Source organism: Chenopodium quinoa, unplaced genomic scaffold (genome assembly GCF_001683475.1).
Source record: "Chenopodium quinoa cultivar QQ74 unplaced genomic scaffold, ASM168347v1, whole genome shotgun sequence".
Classification (NCBI taxonomy): Eukaryota; Viridiplantae; Streptophyta; class Magnoliopsida; order Caryophyllales; family Amaranthaceae; genus Chenopodium; species Chenopodium quinoa.
In genome coordinates this window covers 1,068,622-1,090,079 of record NW_018744100.1, presented here as the reverse complement: position 1 = coordinate 1,090,079, position 21,458 = coordinate 1,068,622, and the positions used below count along the sequence as shown (strand labels likewise).

Below are 21,458 nucleotides of genomic sequence, written 5' to 3'. Positions count from 1 at the left end.
CCATATAGAAAAAACCGTTCAAAAATTAAATTTTACGCAGTATTTTCATTAAAATCCCTTATAATTTCCAATAAGATAAATAAAACATTATTTCCAAACGGATTGAGTAACATACATGTCCGTGTGTCAGTATCACCTACTCACCTCATGAAAACACCATCCTGAATTTCTTATTGTATACCAAACCGCCCAAGAGATAAAATAAAACTAGAAAAAAGCCAGAAAAAGGAAGCAAGAAAGCGAAAAATAAAAGCAAAAAAATTCAATAAAAATGGAATTATTAAAATAAATACACCACAGTGTCTCTCTCTCTCTATCAAAATCAACGAAACCCAGGAAAGCTCAGTTGGGTTCTTTCCTGGGTATTACTGCTTCTTCCTTGTTATTACAGTACACACTTTCAAGTTCCCACCTTTCACTTTCTCTCTCCTTCGACGTCACTCCATTACTCTCACTCCTCTTTCTCTCTCCTACCCTTTTCCCCATTTTTATTCTCTATTCTTGCAATTGATCATTGTTTCTGATTAGGGTTTACTCTGATTTTGATTCTGGGGTTTTAATTTTTGTTAGTTACATGAACTATAATGTCGAGAATATGCAGAGATTTGCTACTTTTTGTGGGTGTGATGGTTATACTTGGGTTGAATTTAAATTATACTTTTGCAATTGATTCAATTGATGATGATGGGTTTTCGATTATTGGAAGTGGGGTTGAGAATTCGTATCAATTTCATGGGGATTACTCTCCTCCGACGCCTCCACCTCCGGTGCTTCCACCGTTACCGCCTTCGGCGTCGTGTGAAGGTGATCTTAGGGGTTTTGGATCGCTTGAGAGTGTTTGTAAGCTTAATTCTAGCTTAGAATTATCAAATGATTTGTATATAAAAGGGAGTGGTAATTTAGAGATTGATTCTGGTGTGATTATTAGTTGCCCTGTTGCTGGGTGTTCAATAACTGTTAATTTGAGTGGTGAATTTCAGTTGGGTAGGAATGCTACTATAGTTGCCGGAGCTTTCTGGGTTGTGGCCGAGAATGCGAGTTTTCTTGAAGGTTCTTTAGTTAATGTTAGTGCTTTGGGTGGTCCTCCGCCCGCACAGACTAGCGGGACGCCTGTAGGGGTGCAGGGTGCCGGTGGCGGGCATGGTGGGAGGGGTGCTAATTGTTTGGCAGACAATTCAAAGCTTCCTGAGGATGTGTGGGGTGGGGATGCCTATGCTTGGTCTGAGGTAGACAAGCCGTGGAGTTTTGGCAGCCGCGGTGGGACTACAAGTAAAGGGGAGAATTATGGTGGTGGAGGTGGTGGGAGGATACTGTTAAATATGGCTAATTCAATTGAAATGGATGGGACTCTTCTGGCGGATGGCGGCACCACGGGTATCAAAGGGGGAGGAGGATCAGGTGGTAGCATATTTATAAAGGCTTCTAAAATGTATGTTCTGCTTTCTCTAATTATGGATTTTTATGTTGATTTTGGTTTTTTGAATTTTGTTAAGTCTGTTGATGGTATATAATGATATTTTGTTACAGGCTATATTGTTGTCACTTTGTAGTTTGTACTTACTTGTAATCCTTTGGGTGGGCGAATTAGATGTTTGGGAGGATTTTATGGTCATTAGAGATGGCTTTTTTTAGTTTGTTAAATGGTTAAATTTTTTATTGATTATCTATGTTTGTTATGCGAGTAAGAAATATATGACATTTAAGAGTTAAGGGTTTTTAGACCTAATGTCTTGTGACTATGGTATATAGATTTTTGACGTTGGCTTTGCTTGCCTCAGCATTATTTTGTTGGAGTAAAGTTATCCTGGACTAGAAGCTGAATTTGGATTTGGTCCTTCATTCCATAATTACTATTTCAGCCTCTTAGGCCATAACGTCATGAAAGGATATGGCATTATGGCCCATTGTGAACATTTTTAGTTGTTAAAATCCTTGTCATGAGTCTCATGACTAAAGATGCATGTTTGAACAAAAAGAACTATAAGATATGTATAGAAGCAGCATTTCAAGCCCCATACCGTCATGAAAGGATATGGCATAACTAAAAGATAAAAGATGCATAATAGCACCACCCTTCAGGTTGTGCAGCAAGTGCTTGTATTAGTTAGGACTTAGGTGCCATCCATTGCCATATCTTCCGGAGGGCTTTTCAGTTGTACTATGGCACACCCTGGCTGTGTTCTCTTGGCATCACTTTCTTGTAGAGCCCATGGTGCTTTTCAGCATCTGGTTTTGACCTAGAACTTCAGGTGACAATTGAGTGGACTTATTTCATCTCTTATGCCTTCTATATATTGTTCTCAGAATTTCAGGGAATGATCTTTTCTGTTCAGTAATCCTTTGTCAACCCCATGCTCTGCAGCATGCCAACCCCCCCGGCTGCCACAAAATTTCTGTTTTGTGCTCTAAAGTGAGAAGATACTACGTACATATTGGTTATTGTTCCAAGTTGTAACTTGCCAGGATCTTTATCTAAGGAGTTTTACCTTATGTTTTTTTCAATGCTTCAACTCCTTGCATTTCATATTCTAGTCAGACAGCTTGCTCTCTGGAGTCTCTAGTTAAACAATTTAGGGAAATTATCTCTGATCTAGTGGAAGATCCATGAATGAAATATGAGGCTTGGATAGGAATTGTGGTGTTGCAGGTTTTATGATGTAGAAGGTCAGATTATTGGATTAATGGTTAGTTAGAAACAACCTTTAAGCTATTACACGGGGAATGTTGGTTACTAATTTACTATTGATCTGCTCGCCCCAACCAAGGCAGGAGCCTATTTTAGAGGCATCAGGGTAATGAATTCGTTACTGTTAGTATCACAATGAAATTCAAGTAGGGCCTTTATTTAGAGTTGAGATAGGAATGCTAGATTGCTAGTGGTCCAACTCTCCTCCCTTCTTAAGTTAATTCATTTTGAAAATGCTAAGTTACTTTTTTACTCCTTTTTTTTTAAAAAAAATTTCTTTTTTGGTTAGGGGTAAGGCTAGATGCTTCTAGACCTCAAACCATTCGATGGCAGATTGGTAGGAGACATGCTTTTTGATTTTTTCATATGAATTTTATTCACCAATTTTGTTTTTTTGTTATTGCTAAGCGAGAAGAGTTGGGTACAGTGACAGGTTTGTTGTAGTACATTTAGAAGATCTCATCTTTCTCTCGCTCTCACTCTCTAGGTTAGAGTGGATGGTATACTCAGCATTGTGTATTTGGGATGTGAGTGGGGACTAATAGAAATTAAATAGCTGAGCTCATTGGGTGTGCTTGAGGGAAGAATACAAGGTCACAACCCTTCAATAGAGACTTGATAAGGGGCTTGAAATGCTGCTTCTGTACATCAGTTTTTATAGCTCTTTAACTTGTATTGATTCAGTCATAGAATTGGTTTTTCACTTTGGTTTTGCAGCTGAGTCATTGTAGTGTCAACCGTTTTATTGTTCAAGCTTTAACTCAGACCCCAATGTATTCTTATAATTAGGAATATAAATTATTCCGATGTGTAGCTTTCTGTTATATTTCGTTTACAATATAGTATTTACAAACTCATATAATACTGTTCAAGCTCCAATAGTGTTTCATTATATTCCCTCATATTCCCCTCCAGTATGACTTTTTTATAAGCCAGACATCAATTATGGCCCTATGAGGAATTAGATTGCCAAGTGCCAATCATTCTTTTGTCCAAGGAACAGAATGCATGAAATTTTAAATTGTTAAGATGAGGGAGACTGGAGATGTGGAAGGGAGAAGAATGTACTAGGAGGAAAGCTTTCCTCTCGTCCAGAAGTTATATTACGTCAGTGGGATTGCTGAATCAGTAGAATATGCTTGGTGCTGTCTGAATTTATGTTGTCTCTAGAGGGACAACAATTCAAGCATAGGATATGGTTGAGGATGCTTAGTTGAACTGTTGTTCCTCTCTGCTTCTGCTCCTTTCAATAGTGTCTTTTTCCACCCTTTATCGGAATTACCAACCTTTTGGGACATCTTTATGGAAGAGAGAAGAATGTACGAGGAGGAAAGCTTTCCTCTCTTCCAGAAGTTATATTACATCAGTGGGATTGCTGAATCAGTATGAGGTGCTTGGTGCTGTTTGAATTTATGTCGTCTCTAGAGGGACATTATTCAAGCATAGGATATGGTTGAGGATGGGTTGGTTGAAGTGTTGTTCCTCTCTGCTTCTGCTCCTTTCAATAGTGTCTTCTTCCACCCTTTCTCGGAATTAACAACCTGTTGGGACAGCATTGCAAGCATAGTAGCATACCACATTGATTTTCATTATATATACCTTGCTGCTACAATCTGCTATTTGGATCTACCCTTATAATTTTCCTTGCAAAGAGCAGGGCTGGAAATGGCCGGGTAAGTGCATCTGGAGGTGACGGCTTTGCTGGAGGAGGTGGTGGAAGAGTTTCTATCAACATCTTTAGCAGGCATGATGATCAAGAATATTATGTTCACGGTAACAATTCCTCCATGCTACCTTTCAATAATTTTATATAGGCTAATTAACTAAATGTATTCCTTTTCTTATATTGATAAAATATATGACTACTGCTGTCAACAAGAACCATTTGCTTTTCTGCTCTGGACTTGTAGGAAGAAAAGATTTATAAAATATTTAGTGGAAGATTTAGGTTTTTGAGATCCAGCATAAACTTGTTGTTTATCAAATTTTGCTCACTTGGATTTCTTATGCAATGGTGACAAATAACTCAGTAGCTGACCTGCCTTTTTGTGACTGTGTTCTAGTATTCTTCTGAACCTCCCAAGTACCTGTTGTATTGCTAACTTCATCCATGAACATTTACAAGGATGGAACTAGGGGCAGATCAAATGTCTTACATTCTGACCTTTGTATTGCTGAACTTAGTTACACTACCTCCTGATCTATAATGTGGAAATTTACAGGGCTCACAGTTCCCATGACGTAAAAGTACTGCCGCCATTAATTTTATGTTCAATTTAGGAGGTTTTGGACAGAAATTGTAAGATGGTAGTTAGTTTTTCTTGCCAGTGGACTCATAGATCTTGCCCGTGTCCAGTCTCCCCTATTTGTTTATGCATGCTATACTTAGGCATATATTGATTTTTTTATTTTTATTTTTTTATTTTATAGGAGGGAGAAGTTTTGGTTGCCCTAAAAACTCTGGTGGTGCTGGTACATTTTATGATTATGTTCCTCGGAGGCTGACTATCGACAATCACAACTTGTCAACAGACACAAACACACTTCTTCTAGAATTCCCTAATCAGCCACTGTGGTCAAATGTCTACATACAGAATCAGGCAAAGGCTACAGTTCCTTTGTTTTGGAGTCGTGTGCAGGTAAACAGTGTGTTGATTTGAGCATTTTATTTTGTGGTGTTGGTAATTGTTTTTGTTTCAGCCCTGAGTTTGTGTATGTTGCCCCACTTTATTCACTTGGTAAAAGAAAATGTTTTGCTTCATTCTATGATTCAATCATGCAGTTAAAAGATTGCCTTTAGTATTGACTATTGAGTCATCTCTGGTGCTTATTTCTAGGCATTTGCAAATATTGTGTCCCAGTCTTGCTATGTTTAGCATACCATATTTTTACTGATGTGATATGAACTTTATATATGTATGTATGGACCCTTAGATTATCATAATGGGAAAATTGAGGTGCTTCCCTGATTTTACACAACTTCCCAAACTGATTCCTGATTTCTTATCCTTAAAATCGTATTCTTTACTTTTGAGATCAAAAGCTGAACATTTTTTTCTTAACCTTTTTTTTTTCCCTCTTGATTATTAATGTGTTTTGTTCATACAAGACATTTGTGAAGTTGGATCTTGAGGAGGCCTATGGTCTATGTTACATTGACACGGGTACGGGTATCTGATATTGGTACGGATCCGAGTGTCCGATATGTCATTTTCAAAAATTTAGGACATGGGGACACCGTCTTAACTTTGGACTCGGGTACGGATACGGCAATAAAAGGAAAAAAAAAAAAGGATAATCGTGGCAAGTTCCCATAAAAATGGTAACAAGTTTTTCTTTTAAAATTTTAAAATAGACTATTAGACTATATGGTGTAGTACTATTTACCTAATCTAAAAATGTACTGCCAAATTTAATAAAAAAAAAAAGTACTCTTATTTACTGAACAAGCTTTAAAAAGCATAGATTATAATTTTTCTAAAAAGAGAAAATGGAGTGTGGGTAGCAGTACTTGTCGGTCATTCTTCCAAAGAAAAGTAGTACTTGTCAGTCTATATTTCTCTCTCCAGCCATAAGCCATTTATTTTTTATTTCTCTCTCCTCTCTCCTCTATATTGTTGATTCATCTTCTCCGCCATTTTTGAAGCTCCAAAGAGCTTGAAGCCATGAACTCGCAAAAGCATAAAATTTATAGCCTGAATTTCTGAGATTTATTTAACGGCCGTACCTGAGAGCAAGATGACGTGGCCGGAACGGATTTCATACCCGGATCCGTGTCGGGTCGTACCGACCCGGGTATGACGGCAAAATTGCCGTGTCCAAGTAACATAGCCTATGGTAGAGCAATCTGCAGTTTACTGATTGGCTACTAGTAATGTGATTAATTGGAGTTTAGCTTTTGTGGAAAGGATTAATCTTTCGTCTTGACGCAAGTGTTAGATCTTACTCAGTGTTGCTTCTCGTTTCATCTTGATTTGATTTATGTATATTTTTAATTTAAACAGGTCCAAGGACAGCTTACTCTGTCCTCCGGTGCGGCTTTGACCTTTGGCCTCGCACATTATGCATCATCAGCATTCGAACTAATTGCAGAAGAACTCTTGATGAGTGACTCGTTGATTAAGGTATGCTCCATATATATTTTTCCTGTCACTATGTTTGTCATTAGTCTCATTACTAGATATGATAGAGGTTAAAGGCCTTCTCAAGGCTGACAATTTGAAAGAGGAAGCCATAACTAATCAACCTAAGATGAAGAAGTTCAGCATCACTGAGCCTGCTGTATTACTTTCGGAATTTCTCTGTTAATTGTGTATTAGTCCATTGAAGGGCTAATGATAAGATTACCTGTCAAACATACACCAAATTGCATACATGTGATGTTTCTATATGCCTGTGGTCTATAACTCTGAATTGCTGCTTCTGGACAATGAAGGATTTGGTTCTTCTGTAGGCACTGTTCTATACTTCTATCTCAGCAATTGTTTGGTGTTTTACTCTAGCATACATCTCTAGGATCTTCCCAAAATAACCTTTTCTATTTTATCCTTTGGATTAAGAGCTGTTTTTGGCCTCTCTGGTTGTTGGTTCACCAATGTTTCAAGGCAGCTTGCTTTGGTCTGAAATAGCAGAAGTGAGGAGTGCTGTCTAATTTATTTATTTTGGTTTTTTTTTAATGACAGTTTGTGCTGACTTTTTCCCTCTCCTTGCTCTTTTTCTCTTAAAAGACAATCTCTTCTTTTTATTTAACTCTAATTGACAAATATTATAATACACCTGAGGTCCCATCATGAATGTCAATATCTATTTTTTGCCCTTTATGCTGTGAAATTGAATTCATTTATAGTATGCTGAAAATTCTGTGTAAAGTTTTTATTTAAAATAATTAAAAAACTGAAATAACCTTAATGTTGATATAAAATTGACTATAGATAGAGAGAACATCATGTTTCATGCAAGTGACAACAGTCGTTTCATTGAATATTTGTATGTGCTAAATTAGCGTGCAACAAATCTTGTATGTTCTTATATTGCACTATGCTCATATGTTTGCATTTTTGCAACCTGTTGCAAGTTTGTAGTATTCTAAATTTTTGGTTTGTAATCATGTTGATGATTTTTCTTTCATCGTTCACCATTTGAATTTGTTCTATAGTGATAAGTTTGATAACTTACTATGATTCTATAATTCAATTTTCTCAGGTATATGGCGCCTTACGTATGACTGTGAAGATGCACCTCATGTTGAACTCACAAATGTTGATAGATGGCAGCAGTGATGCAATTGTGGCTACTTCTCTTCTTGAGATCAGCAATCTACTGGTTCTCAAGGTACTTAAAAATTAACCATTTGTTATTTATTACTGTTCTACTATTCAGTTGTAACAACTGTTGCAACTCTAGTTGAGACATACACCCATACTAGGATTACTGGCTTGCTCATTTTTCTGATCTCTAGGAATCGTCTGCAATACATTCTTCAGCAAATCTGGGAGTTCACGGACAAGGATTTTTGAATTTGACTGGCCCTGGAAATGTTATTGAGGCTCAACGTCTTGTTCTTTCGTTATTTTTCAGTATCTATGTGAGTTCCTTTGCTCCAATGTCATATAATCGAAATGTGGTTTGGCAGTCTAACATTTTAATCTAGCAAGCATTTGTTTGTTTTTATTCCAACGCTTGTTTCTCGGTGAAATAAAAACAAACAAATAATAAATGAGTCTAAAATTATTTTGACTAAATGAAATGTGTAAGAGGTTGTTAAAGTCCTGATTCGGATCTTATGATCCTATGATTCTACAATCCATAAACACATCACCGATCCGGATCTTAAGTATGGTCTTAATATTTTTAGGATCTTACGATCATAGCTAAAAAATAATTTTGGATGATAGGATCATAATGCAATTCTGCGATCTTGCGATTCACCGATCCGATCCTATGTAAGACAATAGTTTAACATTCTGACCGTTTATATTCACATATTGTGCTTAAAAAGAATAAAAATAAAATAAAGAACATATTTATTAATTAAGTTTTGAAGTCGATTAATCTTGTAGTCTTATTTTCGACAATCTTGCCATACCGTATCGATTAAAACTTGTGTTATAGATTTTAATTGTTTGTACACTTATTAAATCTCAAATTCTCAAGTATTAGCCTTATGTAAGCAAAACAATGTCTTTATGATTAATACTAATAAACATGCAATTTTGTGTCACACTGTAGCAATATTATCACGTTTTTTTTTTTTGTTATTTAGTAGGATCTTATAATTTTACGATCCAATTCGATCTTATTCCCCTTATCAATCCAATGTAGAATCTCGATCCTAACTACCCTGATGTGTGAGTGACAATTGACGAGTGAGTTATTTGCTGAACATAATTGTCGTTTTTTTATTCGTCTGTTTCAGAGTTTGAAGCATAGTCATTACCGTCTGTCTGTCTGTCTGATTGCTTGATAGGAAATGTACGTTAAATGTACTCCATGGAAATGAATTACCATATTAGTTGACTCAATGATAAAATAGCTTAGGCTTTTTATTTACTTAGACGTAATCCTGGGAGTAAATTGGAATGTGGTACTAGAAAGTTGAAGTTCGGCATTATTTAAGATGGTAATTGTCTGGAAAAAAAAGGATTGCTTAAGTGGGCTTGAGCTCTCTAGACCTTTTTTGTGTTTTTTTTAGGTTCTCATGTTGCATTGAGGACATCTTGTTCATCATCTATATGTTATCTCTTTCTGTAATCCAAGCTTGCTTGTGTATTGACAAATGGAGATGTAATTTCAAGAGGTGCGGTCATTTTTTCAAGATTTACTTCACTTCACTTTTCACACAAAAACAAAGAAAATGATTAAGTAGTGAGCTGTAAGAAAAATCAAATAGAGCACTGTAAGTAGTGGAAGTTGTAAGTAATGAATAAAATAACATATAGTAGTAAATTGTTGTAAGGAAAGCATAATAAATAAGGTACGTGGAGAAAGAAGTAATAAATTAATTTCACCCATAGAAAGTGAAGTGTAACAGTTGGCTAAAAAAGGAAAGTGTAACCATCTTTGGGAAACTCAGGGAGTAGGTTCTAAGATAGTAAGATGTCATAGGTGTGGGTGTTCAGTTTTCATCAAGCCAAATATCAATATTACTAGATTCGTTTGTTGTTCTTGAGAAACCATTTGTAATTTATTTATTAATGTTCTTAAATCATACTTGTTGTTTATGAAGGTTGGGCCAGAATCAATTTTGCGAGGTCCTTTGGTAAGGACGAGCAATCATGATGCGTAAGCTAGTCTTCTGGCCTTTGAAACCATTCTTTAGGTTCCTCAATATATATTTTCTGCTTACTTTGCACCTTGTGATTTTTCCAGTTCCCCGCATCTGTATTGTGACCGGCAAGAATGCCCTGTGGAAATACTTCATCCGCCTGAAGATTGTAATGTGAACTCCTCACTGCCCTTCACCTTACAGGTATAGATCAATAAGAACAATAGCTTTGCCAAGTCTGATCTAGATAAAGTGCTTTGTGTTTTTATTATTATTTTTCCTTCTTTTGGGAAGAGGTGGGGTGGGGGGGGGGGGGAATGACAGAGTAAAAATTTATTCTTGTTCGGGGGGGGGGGGTTGTTAGATAAAGTGCTTTGTGTTTTTATTATTATTTTTCCTTTTTTTGGGAAGAGGTGGGGTGGGGGGGGGGGGGAATGACATAGAGTAAAAATTTATTCTTGTTCGGGGGGGGGGGGGGGATGGAGACTCAACATTGATATGGAGTATTTGACTTTTGCTGTAGAGAAGCTTCTTCTATCCATATTGGAGTGATATAATCCTTGTTTGCTCACTCTTGTCGACTCTCATGTCCCTCTGACAAGGTTTTATAATGCAGATTTGTCGTGTTGAAGATGTTAGCATTGAAGGTGTTGTGGAAGGATCCGTTGTTCATTTCCATTGGGTCAGATCTGTGTCCGTTCCACATACGGGAATGATTAGTGCATCTGGATTGGGTATTGCTCTTAGGTCTCTCCTGTTTTTTTTTTTTTTTTTTGACATTTATCTGGGGAAAGCTGCATAATTGTAAAAATAAAAATAGTGTTTCTTTATTTGTTTTGTACAAGAAGAACCTTAGACAAAGAAAATAGTGTGAGTTTAAAGAGATGGATGGGACGATAAAAAGGGATGTTGGTAGTAGGAAGGAAAATGTGGCATTCCTTTCAAAAGGATTCTCCACTGTTGGGTAAACTATTTTCCACCCTTTACGAACCAAACAACGGAAAGTGGGAAAAATCATTTTCCTGGAAAATATTTTTGATCAAAACAGAGTCTTAATTTCTCCGTCTTTTTCAACCAAGTTGGTTAACTTGATGCTGTATGATTCTCATAAGGTAGGGAGGAGGAGAGAACTGTTTGGCTAGTCGAAGATTGTTCCGTGTTTCTTTTTCCTTGAAGAATTTACAATACTCTCCCCCCCCCCCCCCTTCTCTCTCTCTCTGTGTTTATTTTCCTTTGGTTATCATGACTGATTGGGAGTTGGAATATGTATTTAAGGAGTAATGATTTCTTGCTATGTGTGTAGGCTGCATAGGAGGTGTTGGTCGAGGAAACCTTTCCAGCAATGGTCTTGGAGGGGGTGGAGGACATGGTGGCAGAGGTGGAGATGGATTTTGTGATGGGAAATTTGCTGATGGTGGTGGTGCGTATGGAGATGCTAATTTGCCATGCGAACTCGGTAGTGGTAGCGGAAACAATAGTTTACCAGGATCAACTGCTGGTGGCGGTATCATTGGTATGCTTTATATTTTGTTTTGAATATATAAGAGTAACAGCCTTGTACTGTATCGATGTTTCCTTATTCTTTTCATCTTCTTCCTTGATCTCTTTGTTTTGATGGAATTGGTGGGGTAGATTGATGTTTCACTTATCATTGCTGAAGTATTTTGACAAAAGAAATAGGCTCTACTTGTATATCAAGCAGAATTCTCTGTAAAGACGGGTTATTTCATTTCATATACGTATTGAGGATGAAAAAATATTTACCTGGAATCTCTCTTCTTATGGCTAATTCTGGCAAACATGCATGACATATGTCAAGAACTACATGCATCATCTGTTGACAATCGCGCATGTGGGACAAGTATCATTTCTTTTGATTGTATATAAAAGAAACTCTTGTTTTCCCAGATATTTCCTCTTGTGATGTTTGTGTTGCTATCCAGGTCTTTAGTTATACTACACCTTTGCTGTTAGTCATGAATATTCCTAAAAGAGACAGGGCCGTCGAACAAGCATTTCTGCTGTTGCTCCTCTGGTAGATTCCATATATCTGTAATATTTACAACACTTTAATGATAGACGTTTCACGTTTCTTTCCTGTTTATATCATTTTCGATTACAGTGCTAATTAGACATTCAAGAATCATCCTAATGCATTTTTGAGGATGGGTAAAGGACACCCCCCGCCCCCTGCCCCTTGTGCTTTCGCGCAAATCATTGACGTAAATTTTAATGGCACTTGCATTCTGCCTATCTTGTGGTATCCCTCTTAACTGTTGAGCCCTTATTATGTAGAATAGTTTCTGGTGGTGGAAGTACAACTTGACAATGCTTTGGGTTTTTGAGATATGGAAGTTAATTGTGCTTGATTTTTCTTGGAAGTGGCTTCTACATTATGGGTTTGATTGTGGCCTGAAAGATGATTTTTTTTGGGTAAAACTAAAACTTCTGGATTTCTATGTTCCCAGACCTGGAAACAAAATGGCTATCATCAAAATGGAGCCAACCCTTTTAGTCGTGGTTTACATATAGTTGACCCCCTGCTCTCCAATTTTCTTTGGTGGAGAATTAAGTTGGACATTCTGGCTTATTGTACTTTCAAGCTACTTCGAATAAGCATTTGTTGGGAAGAAACTTGCACTTGTCTCCCGTCAAAAAATACTTACACTTGTTCCATGTCAGAGTTTGGAATTTTTAAAACGCTCACTCTCCTGGAGCATCTTTTGTGTGTGTGTGTGCCCCCTTACAGCTCTAGGTGGAATCTAATTTATTGATCAGATTTCAGATAAATATCCCTGTTATCTACTGTTTTTCTACTGTACATCTTAACTGGAACAACATATCTCTTCTTTTATCTTGGTTGTAGTATTGTAGCGATGTACCCTTTCTTACCTTCTGGGTTTGTTGTTTTATAAGCTGTAAAAAAGTAAAAACTATATTTTCTTTCTAGGATTCTCATTACCCTATATATATATTTATTTTTTGAAATACCTTTTTTCATCATGATCAGTGATGGGGTCCCTGGAGCACTCTTTGCCCAATATGATTATTGAGGGTTCATTAATTGCTGATGGGCAGAGTTGTGAAGAAGGTATAACAAAGCAAAGAGGTGCAATGTTTGCAAGTAATGGCCCAGGTGGTGGTTCTGGTGGAACCATTCTTGTATTTGTTCAAACATTGCATCTTGGGAATTATTCTGCGGTTTCAGCTGTTGGAGGAAATGGTAGCCCAAATGGTGGTGGTGGTGGCGGTGGAGGAAGGGTCCATTTTCATTGGTCTGACATTCCAGTTGCAGATAAGTACCAGCCCATTGCTAGTGTGAGTGGCAGAATCCTTGTTCGGTTAGTATCCAGCTGTCAACTTTTGGGTTTTATTTATACATTATATCTATTTAAGTATGTATTGCCCACTGATGTCATGCCCTAATACTTGGTATCTGTGGTTGTTACATATTCCTGTTTGGATATCTGGTTTGTTTTTCCCTTTATGTTTATCTGGTTGTTACATATTCCTGTTTGGATATCTGTTTGGATAGTGTGAGTGGCAGAATCAAAGGCATGCTTGGAATGAGTGCAATTCATGGTATGAATTTTGTTGAACATATAAGTTTATGGACAAAATGAACTAGAAAAGATTGCAATAGTTGGAGACAGGATTCCCCCAAAGAATCTCTGAAGAATAAAAATGCAATAGAAAAAGTCTCGTCCTGCTTTACGTCATAATAGAGCAACCCAAGACCGCATGAAGGAAAGCAAGGGCCAAGGTGCTCTATCTATCGTAGTGACCCGTATATCTATTTTCTAAAGTTTTCTTTGCTCTGGAGCCAATAAAATACTTGGGAGTAGTTCTTAGACTATAATTAGGGGATAAATTATTTATCGTGATATGTTTGTCATGTCAAAAATTATACTTATTGTTGTAAACTTGTAACTCTCCTTATTCTGTTAAGCTGCAAACTACCTACTTGAAACATCTTTTTTTTTTTTTTCTTTTCTTTTTTTTTTTGGGACTCATTTGAATAGGTTGAAAAATTTAATCACTGCCTCCCTATCATTTGCCCCCACAAAGCTCTCCTTTCTCTCTTCATTGTTTCTTCTTCCTCATTTAATGAGCTTGCTGCACCATCACCTTGTTGTGGTTGAATTTGGCTATTTTAAGGGTTGGTGACTCATCCTGATATGAGAAATAAAGAGGTCTAGTCATGGTGAGCTTTGAGAGTGGTTTTTGGTAGTGTTTTATGAATGGTGTGTTCTTGCTCAAGGGAGCAGCCTTGCCATAGTGGAGGGATAACTATAAGGCTACTCAGACCTTAATGTTGGTGGGGTTGGGGGACGGGGGGGGGGGGGGGGTTGTACATTGGGTTAACGTTGATTTTGTTTGGTTCATACTTCAGTTATGCTTTTTTAAAATTAATTGTTGTTCTGGTGGTCATTTCAGTGTTTTTATGTAATAAGTAAATGCCTTCTTAATACAGAGGTGGCCCAGGTAAAAGTGAAGGGTATCCTGGGGAAGAAGGAACTGTCACTGGAAAGGCGTGCCCAATTGGGCTCCATGGAATCTTTTGTGAGGTAGATTTATTGTTTTCTTGTTGATTATCAAAAGGTTGTCTGTTTCTTTACATCATGGAACCTGTCATGGCAAGAAGGATTTAATAAGATGAGTTTATCTCATTCAAGCGTTTTTGTCTCATGATCTTTTATGTGTGTTTTAATTTCATTTCTTATATGTCCTTCAGAAAATTAGAATGTCTAACTAACTTAAGTCAGCTAAGTGTCATCTAGTTACAACTGTTGTTAGTTCTGAGAGGCTGCGGGCTGTGATATTTGTGTCAGCTTTATCCTGCTCATTGCCTGACATTAGTTGTTTGAAAATACTTTCAGATGTGTTTGATGATTGCATCTTAGACCATTTTTTGTTACTGTATCACAGGAATGTCCTATTGGCACATTCAAAAATGTCACCGGGTCTGATGCGACCCTCTGTCATAGTTGCCCAGCTATTGAGCTTCCAGATCGTGGCATGTATACTCATCAACGAGGTATCTCAGATTTTCATCATTTTTAACTTTGCAAGTATGGTGCTATGTTATTTATCACCTGTTTAGTTATTTATTTATTTATTTTTTAATATTTATTTTTTTTATTTTTTTATTTTTTATTTTTTTTAATACTTTCCTTATAACTTGTGCCCTTGAGAATTGATGTCTCAGATTGTTTTTATTTACTGTGTTGTATAATTGATTTATAGTGCCTCAGGACCTCAGAGATCATTAGATTTTGGATAAAGCTGGTAACTTTTTTTTTTTTTATTTCTCTGGCTCTATATTCTTTACAGGTGGTGTTACTGAAACTCCTTGTCCATACAAGTGTGTATCTGATAGATATCACATGCCACACTGCCGCACAACATTGGAAGAGTTAGTGTACACATTTGGTGGGCCGTGGTGGTTTTGTTTTTTCCTTCTCAGTATCCTCATCCTGCTGGCTTTAGTTCTTAGTGTTGCGCGGATGAAATTTGCTTCCGGGGATGATCTTCCAGGTTTATTACCCCATCGAGGACGTACTCAACTAGACCATTCCTTTCCTTTCCTTGAGTCCTTGAATGAGGTTGGCATCTATTTCTTGGCTCTTATATGTCTTAGCAAAGCTTCTTCTTCTGCTCGTAATTCTTTCCTTTTGAATACACCTTTAACTTCACCCTTATTATGTGTTTGTGACAAGTGTTAGTGTCTGTGTTCCAGGTGTTGGAGACAAATAGAAATGAGGAAGCACAGAGCCATGTTCATAGAATGTATTTCCTGGGCCCGAATACATTTAGTGAGCCGTGGCATCTACCTCACTCTCCTCCAGATCAAGTGAAAGAGATAGTGTAGGTTTCCATTGGTTCTTATCTTGGCATACATCTATTTACTTGAGATACCAGCTAGTGTTATATCGTATGTGCATGATAACTCCTATTTACCGTCTGATAGAGACATTAGCACATGTGACTTATTCATATTGATTCTTATCTTGGCATGCAAACTTTTTGGTTGGGTTTAGAAGAGATAGCAAGATGATAAGTGGGTATGCTATACTTTTGTAAATGTTTATTGGCATAAAAAGATGAATTGAGCCTGACTAAAAATGCCCTGCTTGTGTATCAGCATGAATGCATAAGCTGCAACTTTGTTTTAATCTGTGAGAAATATCCAAATTGCAGGTATGAGGATGCATTTATCCGCTTTGTTGATGAGATAAATGGAGTTGCTTCTTATCAGTGGTGGGAAGGATCGGTGCACAGCATTCTCTCTATTCTAGCATATCCACTGGCATGGTCATGGCTGCAGTGGTGTCGAAAAAAGAAGCTACAGCGACTACGTGAATTTGTCCGTTCAGAGTATGATCACTCCTGTTTACGTTCCTGTCGCTCTCGTGCTCTTTATGAAGGGCTGAAGGTTTTTTTTTTTTTTTTAACCTCCTTTCAATTTTCCATAGCAATTTTTGACTCTGCTTGGGTTTGTCCTCCATGTATGCTTGGCGGTTTGGGTATCTTTTATTTGGAGATGGAAAAATGAAAGTATTCAGAAATTGACAAACAATTAAATGTTTTTTCCCCAGATTTTTAAGATGTATTTATGAATGAATCGTGTAGATGTTTCATTTTTTTTATTAATGATAAGTGTTATAATAATGTGCTCACTTGGGAAGACTTTTTATAATAATACAGCTATCTGACTAGACCAACTCACTTATCAGTAGTTTGATTAAGGTTATCTAGCCTGATTTGACTTGGTTTACTGTTCCAGTTATCTGCTACTTCAGACTTGATGCTTGCATACCTGGACTTCTACCTGGGTGGAGATGAAAAACGATCTGACCTTCCTCCTCGTCTAAACCAGCGTTTACCTTTGACATTGATATTTGGAGGCGATGGAAGCTATATGGCTCCATTCTCTCTTCACAATGATAATGTTTTGACTAGCCTTATAAATCAGGTAAATATTATTTTTGCTTGAATTCAGTGTAGACTTGTGAGAATGTGAACTTTTGAATGAGTACTATATGCCTCTTTGTCACTCTGTTGCAGTCTATGCCACCCACAGTTTGGTATCGATTTGTTGCTGGTCTCAATGCTCAATTGCGTCTTGTTCGTCGTGGACAACTGAAGTCAACCTTTGGACCTATTGTCAACTGGCTTGAAACCCTAGGGAACCCTGTCATTAGCATCCATGGCTTGAGAGTTGATCTGGCATGGTTTCAGCCAACTACTATTGGCTATTCTCAGTTTGGTCTTGTGGTGTGTCGAGCAAGAAATGTCCAGCCATCTGGTGGTAATATCGACAGGTTCCTTCCTCCGAAGCCACCATCAAGGTAAAATGCAGAATGCCGAACTGATATATGCCAGATGTTTACTTACTTGCATTGAAATGCATGTATGCTCTGTTACCACTTTCTTCGGACCTTTCACTTCTCTTATACTTTAACGTATACCTCAAAACTCCTCCCTCCCCCCACCCCCTGGCTAAAAAGGGGGAAATTGAAAAGAAACATAGATGCTATGCCAAATTGTTGTCTCTTGGATCTATTCTGACTACTGAGAGACTTAAGAATATGTTATTCTTGAAAAAATGGAGTTAGGTTTAGTATTGTTTTGTTTTGGATATAGTCTAGTTATAGCGATATGCTGGACTGCTGGAGTTTGGCATTACCTTGATCTAGTGTCCTCCTCTAACCCCTGCTTAGTTTAATGACTAGTAGCAAGTACAGTTTTAGGTAATTATTGGAATGATGGCAATGACCTATACCTGCTTCTAGATGTTGGATGAAAATTAAATCCCATAGCCTGCAATTCCAAGAAATCTCTCTGTTGGTAATTGTATTAGGTGGGTTAAATGACTCCAGATGGTGGAATATGTATTCCAATTTAATATAGGGGGTGATAATGATGGGTACGGTGGTGCCGGCTGCCGACAACAACAATGGAGAATGGTAGTGATGGTCCAAGTGTGAGGATGAATGAGTCAAATATAATATGAACTATTTTAAACCTGATTCCAAAGATGGCGGCTTTTTCTCTAATCTGCCTATCCTCTTTGATTTTTTAGGTTATAGGTTTTGAGGGGCTTTATGGCATGGGTTTTGAAATGCCTTTTTTTTTTTGGCTATTATACAAGTATGAGCTTGTTGATTCTAATCCCGTACTTATTTTTTGATGTGGTGGAACCAAACTTCCCCTTCGATCATATAGAAAAGACAAGTTTTAGTTGGAAGTGATGGAAATATGGTCGAGGGATAGTAAAGGTCTAAATCTAGAAATGGCTATAAAGGGAGTAAGAACAAGAATACCACACCTGCAAAATCCTCCCGGGACAGTGATAAATCTATTTATAGTACAGTTCAGGTTATTATTATTTTGGTCAATTATGTAGGACAATGTAGGTTATTGCAAGCAATCTTCCTTTTGAATTTATATCATGCACTTGGGATCAAGATTAATTATGCACACTGTGCTCCGAATGAACAAATAGCTCTGAGATTTTAAATATATATAGTTCAACGATTATGAACTATTTTCGATGTTCATAATGTTGAACTATATGCTCATAATATTTGCTTTGAACATACTTGTTATTTTCCTTATTATGAATAATACTTCGAAGATTATGATTTTTTTTTTTCTTCCTATTTTCATAGTTTTGAACTACAGATTCGCAATCTTTGAACTATATGTTCATGGTATATTAAATTAATGTTCATAATATTTGTAACTATTTAAACATATGTTAATAGTCCACGAACAAAATGCTCGAAATTTTGAACTTGTTCATTTGAGGGCATGATGTGCATATCCATCCATGTGCAGGATATAATTTCCATTTAATTTAAGAAGTGTGAAGAAAAAAAATTATTCCTGCAGATCTTTTGTGGGCCAGCCAAATTATGTTTTCACATGAATTATAATTAAGGGTGTACCAACTGAAAAAAGGTTAATCCATGTCCTTGGTTATATATGTCTACCCTCTATTTCTTTCCTGTTGTATGTGACTGTGGTGTATGTATTGATACTATTTGTTTAATGTGTTTAAGACTTTATTTTACTGATTCTCTTTCACATATGCAGGGTTCATAAAGATGATCAAGTGGACCACATGAAAGACTCTGAACTCCAGATGGTAGATAAAAAAATTCCCGGATATATTCTTCAAGAAAAGAGCTTGCACATGCTTAAAAATAGTTGGAACATTTTTTGTCTTTTCAACTTTTTAGCATGTAATACCAAGCCCGCTGGTCATCAGGTAATTCAATTCCTCAGTAACTATTGTGGATCCAAGAATATTGCTGTAGCTTTTTTACACAGCCCTCTTTCATGCGGTGCGATTGCAGGATCTAATTGGTCTCGCCCTCTCAACACTATTGCTAGCAGATTTTAGCTTGGTAGTGCTCACGCTGATTCAGCTATATTCTATTTCACTTCTGGACTTTTTTATGGTTCTTTTTATCCTTCCTCTTGGAATATTACTTCCATTTCCTGCTGGAATAAATGCTTTGTTCAGCAGAGGACCTAGAAAAACTGCTGGTCTTGCACGCATTCATGCTCTTTGGAACATCACTTCTTTTATCAATGTGGTAAGTCTCTACTTTTACAATATGGTTATGATTCACATTATAGGAATTCTATGCTGTGCTCAGGGAAAGTACATCTACTTTGAATGTGGTTTAATTTCTAAACAATGTCAAATGATTGAACATTAGTCAATGTGTTTTGTAAAAGGCATTTTGTTTTTTTACCACATACTGACTTACTGTATGTGTTTATTGTCACATACTGACTTATTGTATGTGTTTATCTGTTTTGGATCAACTTGTGACAAAACCTAATCACTGAATCATATCTTTTACGTTTTTATTGTCTTGCTTATTATATATAAAATCTCTTATGTGTGTGTATACTGAGCAATATCTTGAAGCTTAAAGGTTACATTAATTTGTCGGTGACAGTTCACTGCGTTAATTTGCGGGCTTGTTCATTATAAGATTCAACCAAGCAAGAAACCTGGGGACGTCCATTCTTGGAATTTTAGCAGGCAAGGGTAAATTATACTTCGTATTTATCCTTCAGTCATTGTGGCTCACTTTTTTGTCTATTGTTTTTGACTATATTTTGACTGCAGGCAAGAAAGTGAATGGTGGGTGCTGCCTTCAGGTTTAATTTTGTGCAAGCTTTTTCAAGCCCGACTTATCGATTACCATGTCGCAAACCAGGAGATTCAGGATCTAACATTATACAGCAAGGACCCTGACCAGTTCTGGCAGTCATGATTTTTTTTGTACTGTCGAGGACAATTGGAACCGAGGTCTTTATAATTTTCTTACATTTTTACCGTTCACATTTTGTAAATTGTGATAAGGCTTTAATTTAGAATAGTAGTGAGAAATGTATATCGCCCCTTTGTGTGGGGTGGCCGGGTGGGGGGAAAGGCTCATTTGTAGCAGTTAATTTTTTTTTTCTTTTCTTGTCAATATGCTGTAAATAACATCTTCAATGGTTAAAAGTTTGAAAGATACATGCATTGATGCATACATAGCAAGTGGAAACTTAAGTGATGAGTCTAATGTTCCAAAAACAGCCCTAAATACTCGCATTCTGTTGGAATTTTTTATGTACATCCGGATGTACGGTGCACCCAACTAAGTAAAGGTTAATTTTTGTTTTTAATTTGATGATTTAATAACCAATTACCATCCAAATGACTAAAAACTACACTTGGGTGCACCATACACCTGGGTGTATATAACAATCTCTCGCATTCTGTTAGAATTGAAAGAGATTCGTGGATTTTTTTTTTTTTTTTTTTGAAATCTTTAAAAATTAAAGCAAAATGAAGATTTTCGGGTTTTGGAATGCTCTGTTAAACCTATACACGTTCTTTCGGTAATTTATCCTTTTAAACCAAGAAAATGTTGCTGTCTTATGCCGCAGATTACTTCAAGCTGGTTTACTTTCTTTACCTTGTAGACTTGTATTGCAATACCTCATTCTTTCAACTCAATTTGCTGCTTCACCACATTCAAAACGTTGTAACTGAACTTTGTTTCATCCATTTTGACCTACCCCTTATCTAGCATCGTATTGACTCCTTCGACCTATATACTTCAATTAATCCTACAAACAATAACATTTGAAGGTGTTAGAAAAGTAAAGCAACAACTATAGTGAACTTTATCCTTCCGGCTAATGGTTGCTTCACAAGTTATCAACTAAAACACTGTGGTTGAAAGGTTTCGTTTGGCATCACTGTGGTTCGTTTTTTTGTTTTTCAAAATTATATGATATATGTCATATAATGAATAAAAAAAGTAGTCAAATTTTTTAAACTCATGATAATTTTGAAAACTGACAACAGAAAAGTGAAAACGCCTTTTTCTTGTTTCCTATTTTTAGTTTTTTGTTTTCAGAAAAACAGAAAATTGAAAACAAAAAATAATGTCAAGCAAGCAATTAGTTATCAATTAACTACTATGAAAA

At 36.7% G+C, this 21,458-nt stretch overlaps 1 protein-coding gene across 2 annotated transcripts; it reads left to right on the top strand.

Moving 5' to 3' along the window:
- Positions 1-64: 64 nt before the first annotated feature.
- LOC110692314 lies at positions 65-20,539 on the top strand. Of its 2 annotated transcripts, none has more exons than XM_021869321.1 (22): positions 65-1,429; positions 4,344-4,459; positions 5,117-5,325; positions 6,691-6,810; positions 7,889-8,017; positions 8,145-8,270; positions 9,912-9,967; positions 10,055-10,154; positions 10,567-10,684; positions 11,254-11,463; positions 12,961-13,291; positions 14,425-14,518; positions 14,880-14,988; positions 15,285-15,556; positions 15,691-15,818; positions 16,152-16,386; positions 16,738-16,926; positions 17,019-17,302; positions 19,053-19,227; positions 19,316-19,558; positions 19,931-20,022; positions 20,104-20,539. In XM_021869321.1, exons 1-22 carry the CDS (start codon positions 585-587, stop codon positions 20,249-20,251), a joined length of 4,329 nt encoding a protein of 1,442 aa, XP_021725013.1. In that variant the 5' UTR covers positions 65-584; the 3' UTR covers positions 20,252-20,539. The 2 variants fall into 2 exon arrangements, with proteins under 2 accessions (XP_021725013.1, XP_021725014.1); XM_021869322.1 differs by having other exon boundaries at positions 66-1,429; positions 19,931-20,016.
- Positions 20,540-21,458: the final 919 nt, after the last annotated feature.

What these genes read in the sequence shown, in the direction of transcription:
- LOC110692314 (XM_021869321.1), top strand. Translation starts at nt 585, where the DNA reads ATGTCGAGAATATGCAGAGATTTGCTACTTTTTGTGGGTGTGATGGTT. An exon ending in TGTTTTGGAGTCGTGTGCAG is followed by an intron (nt 5,326 to 6,690) that starts GTAAACAGTGTG and finishes TAATTTAAACAG; the next exon opens with GTCCAAGGACAGCTTACTCT. An exon ending in TCCATGGAATCTTTTGTGAG is followed by an intron (nt 14,519 to 14,879) that starts GTAGATTTATTG and finishes ACTGTATCACAG; the next exon opens with GAATGTCCTATTGGCACATT.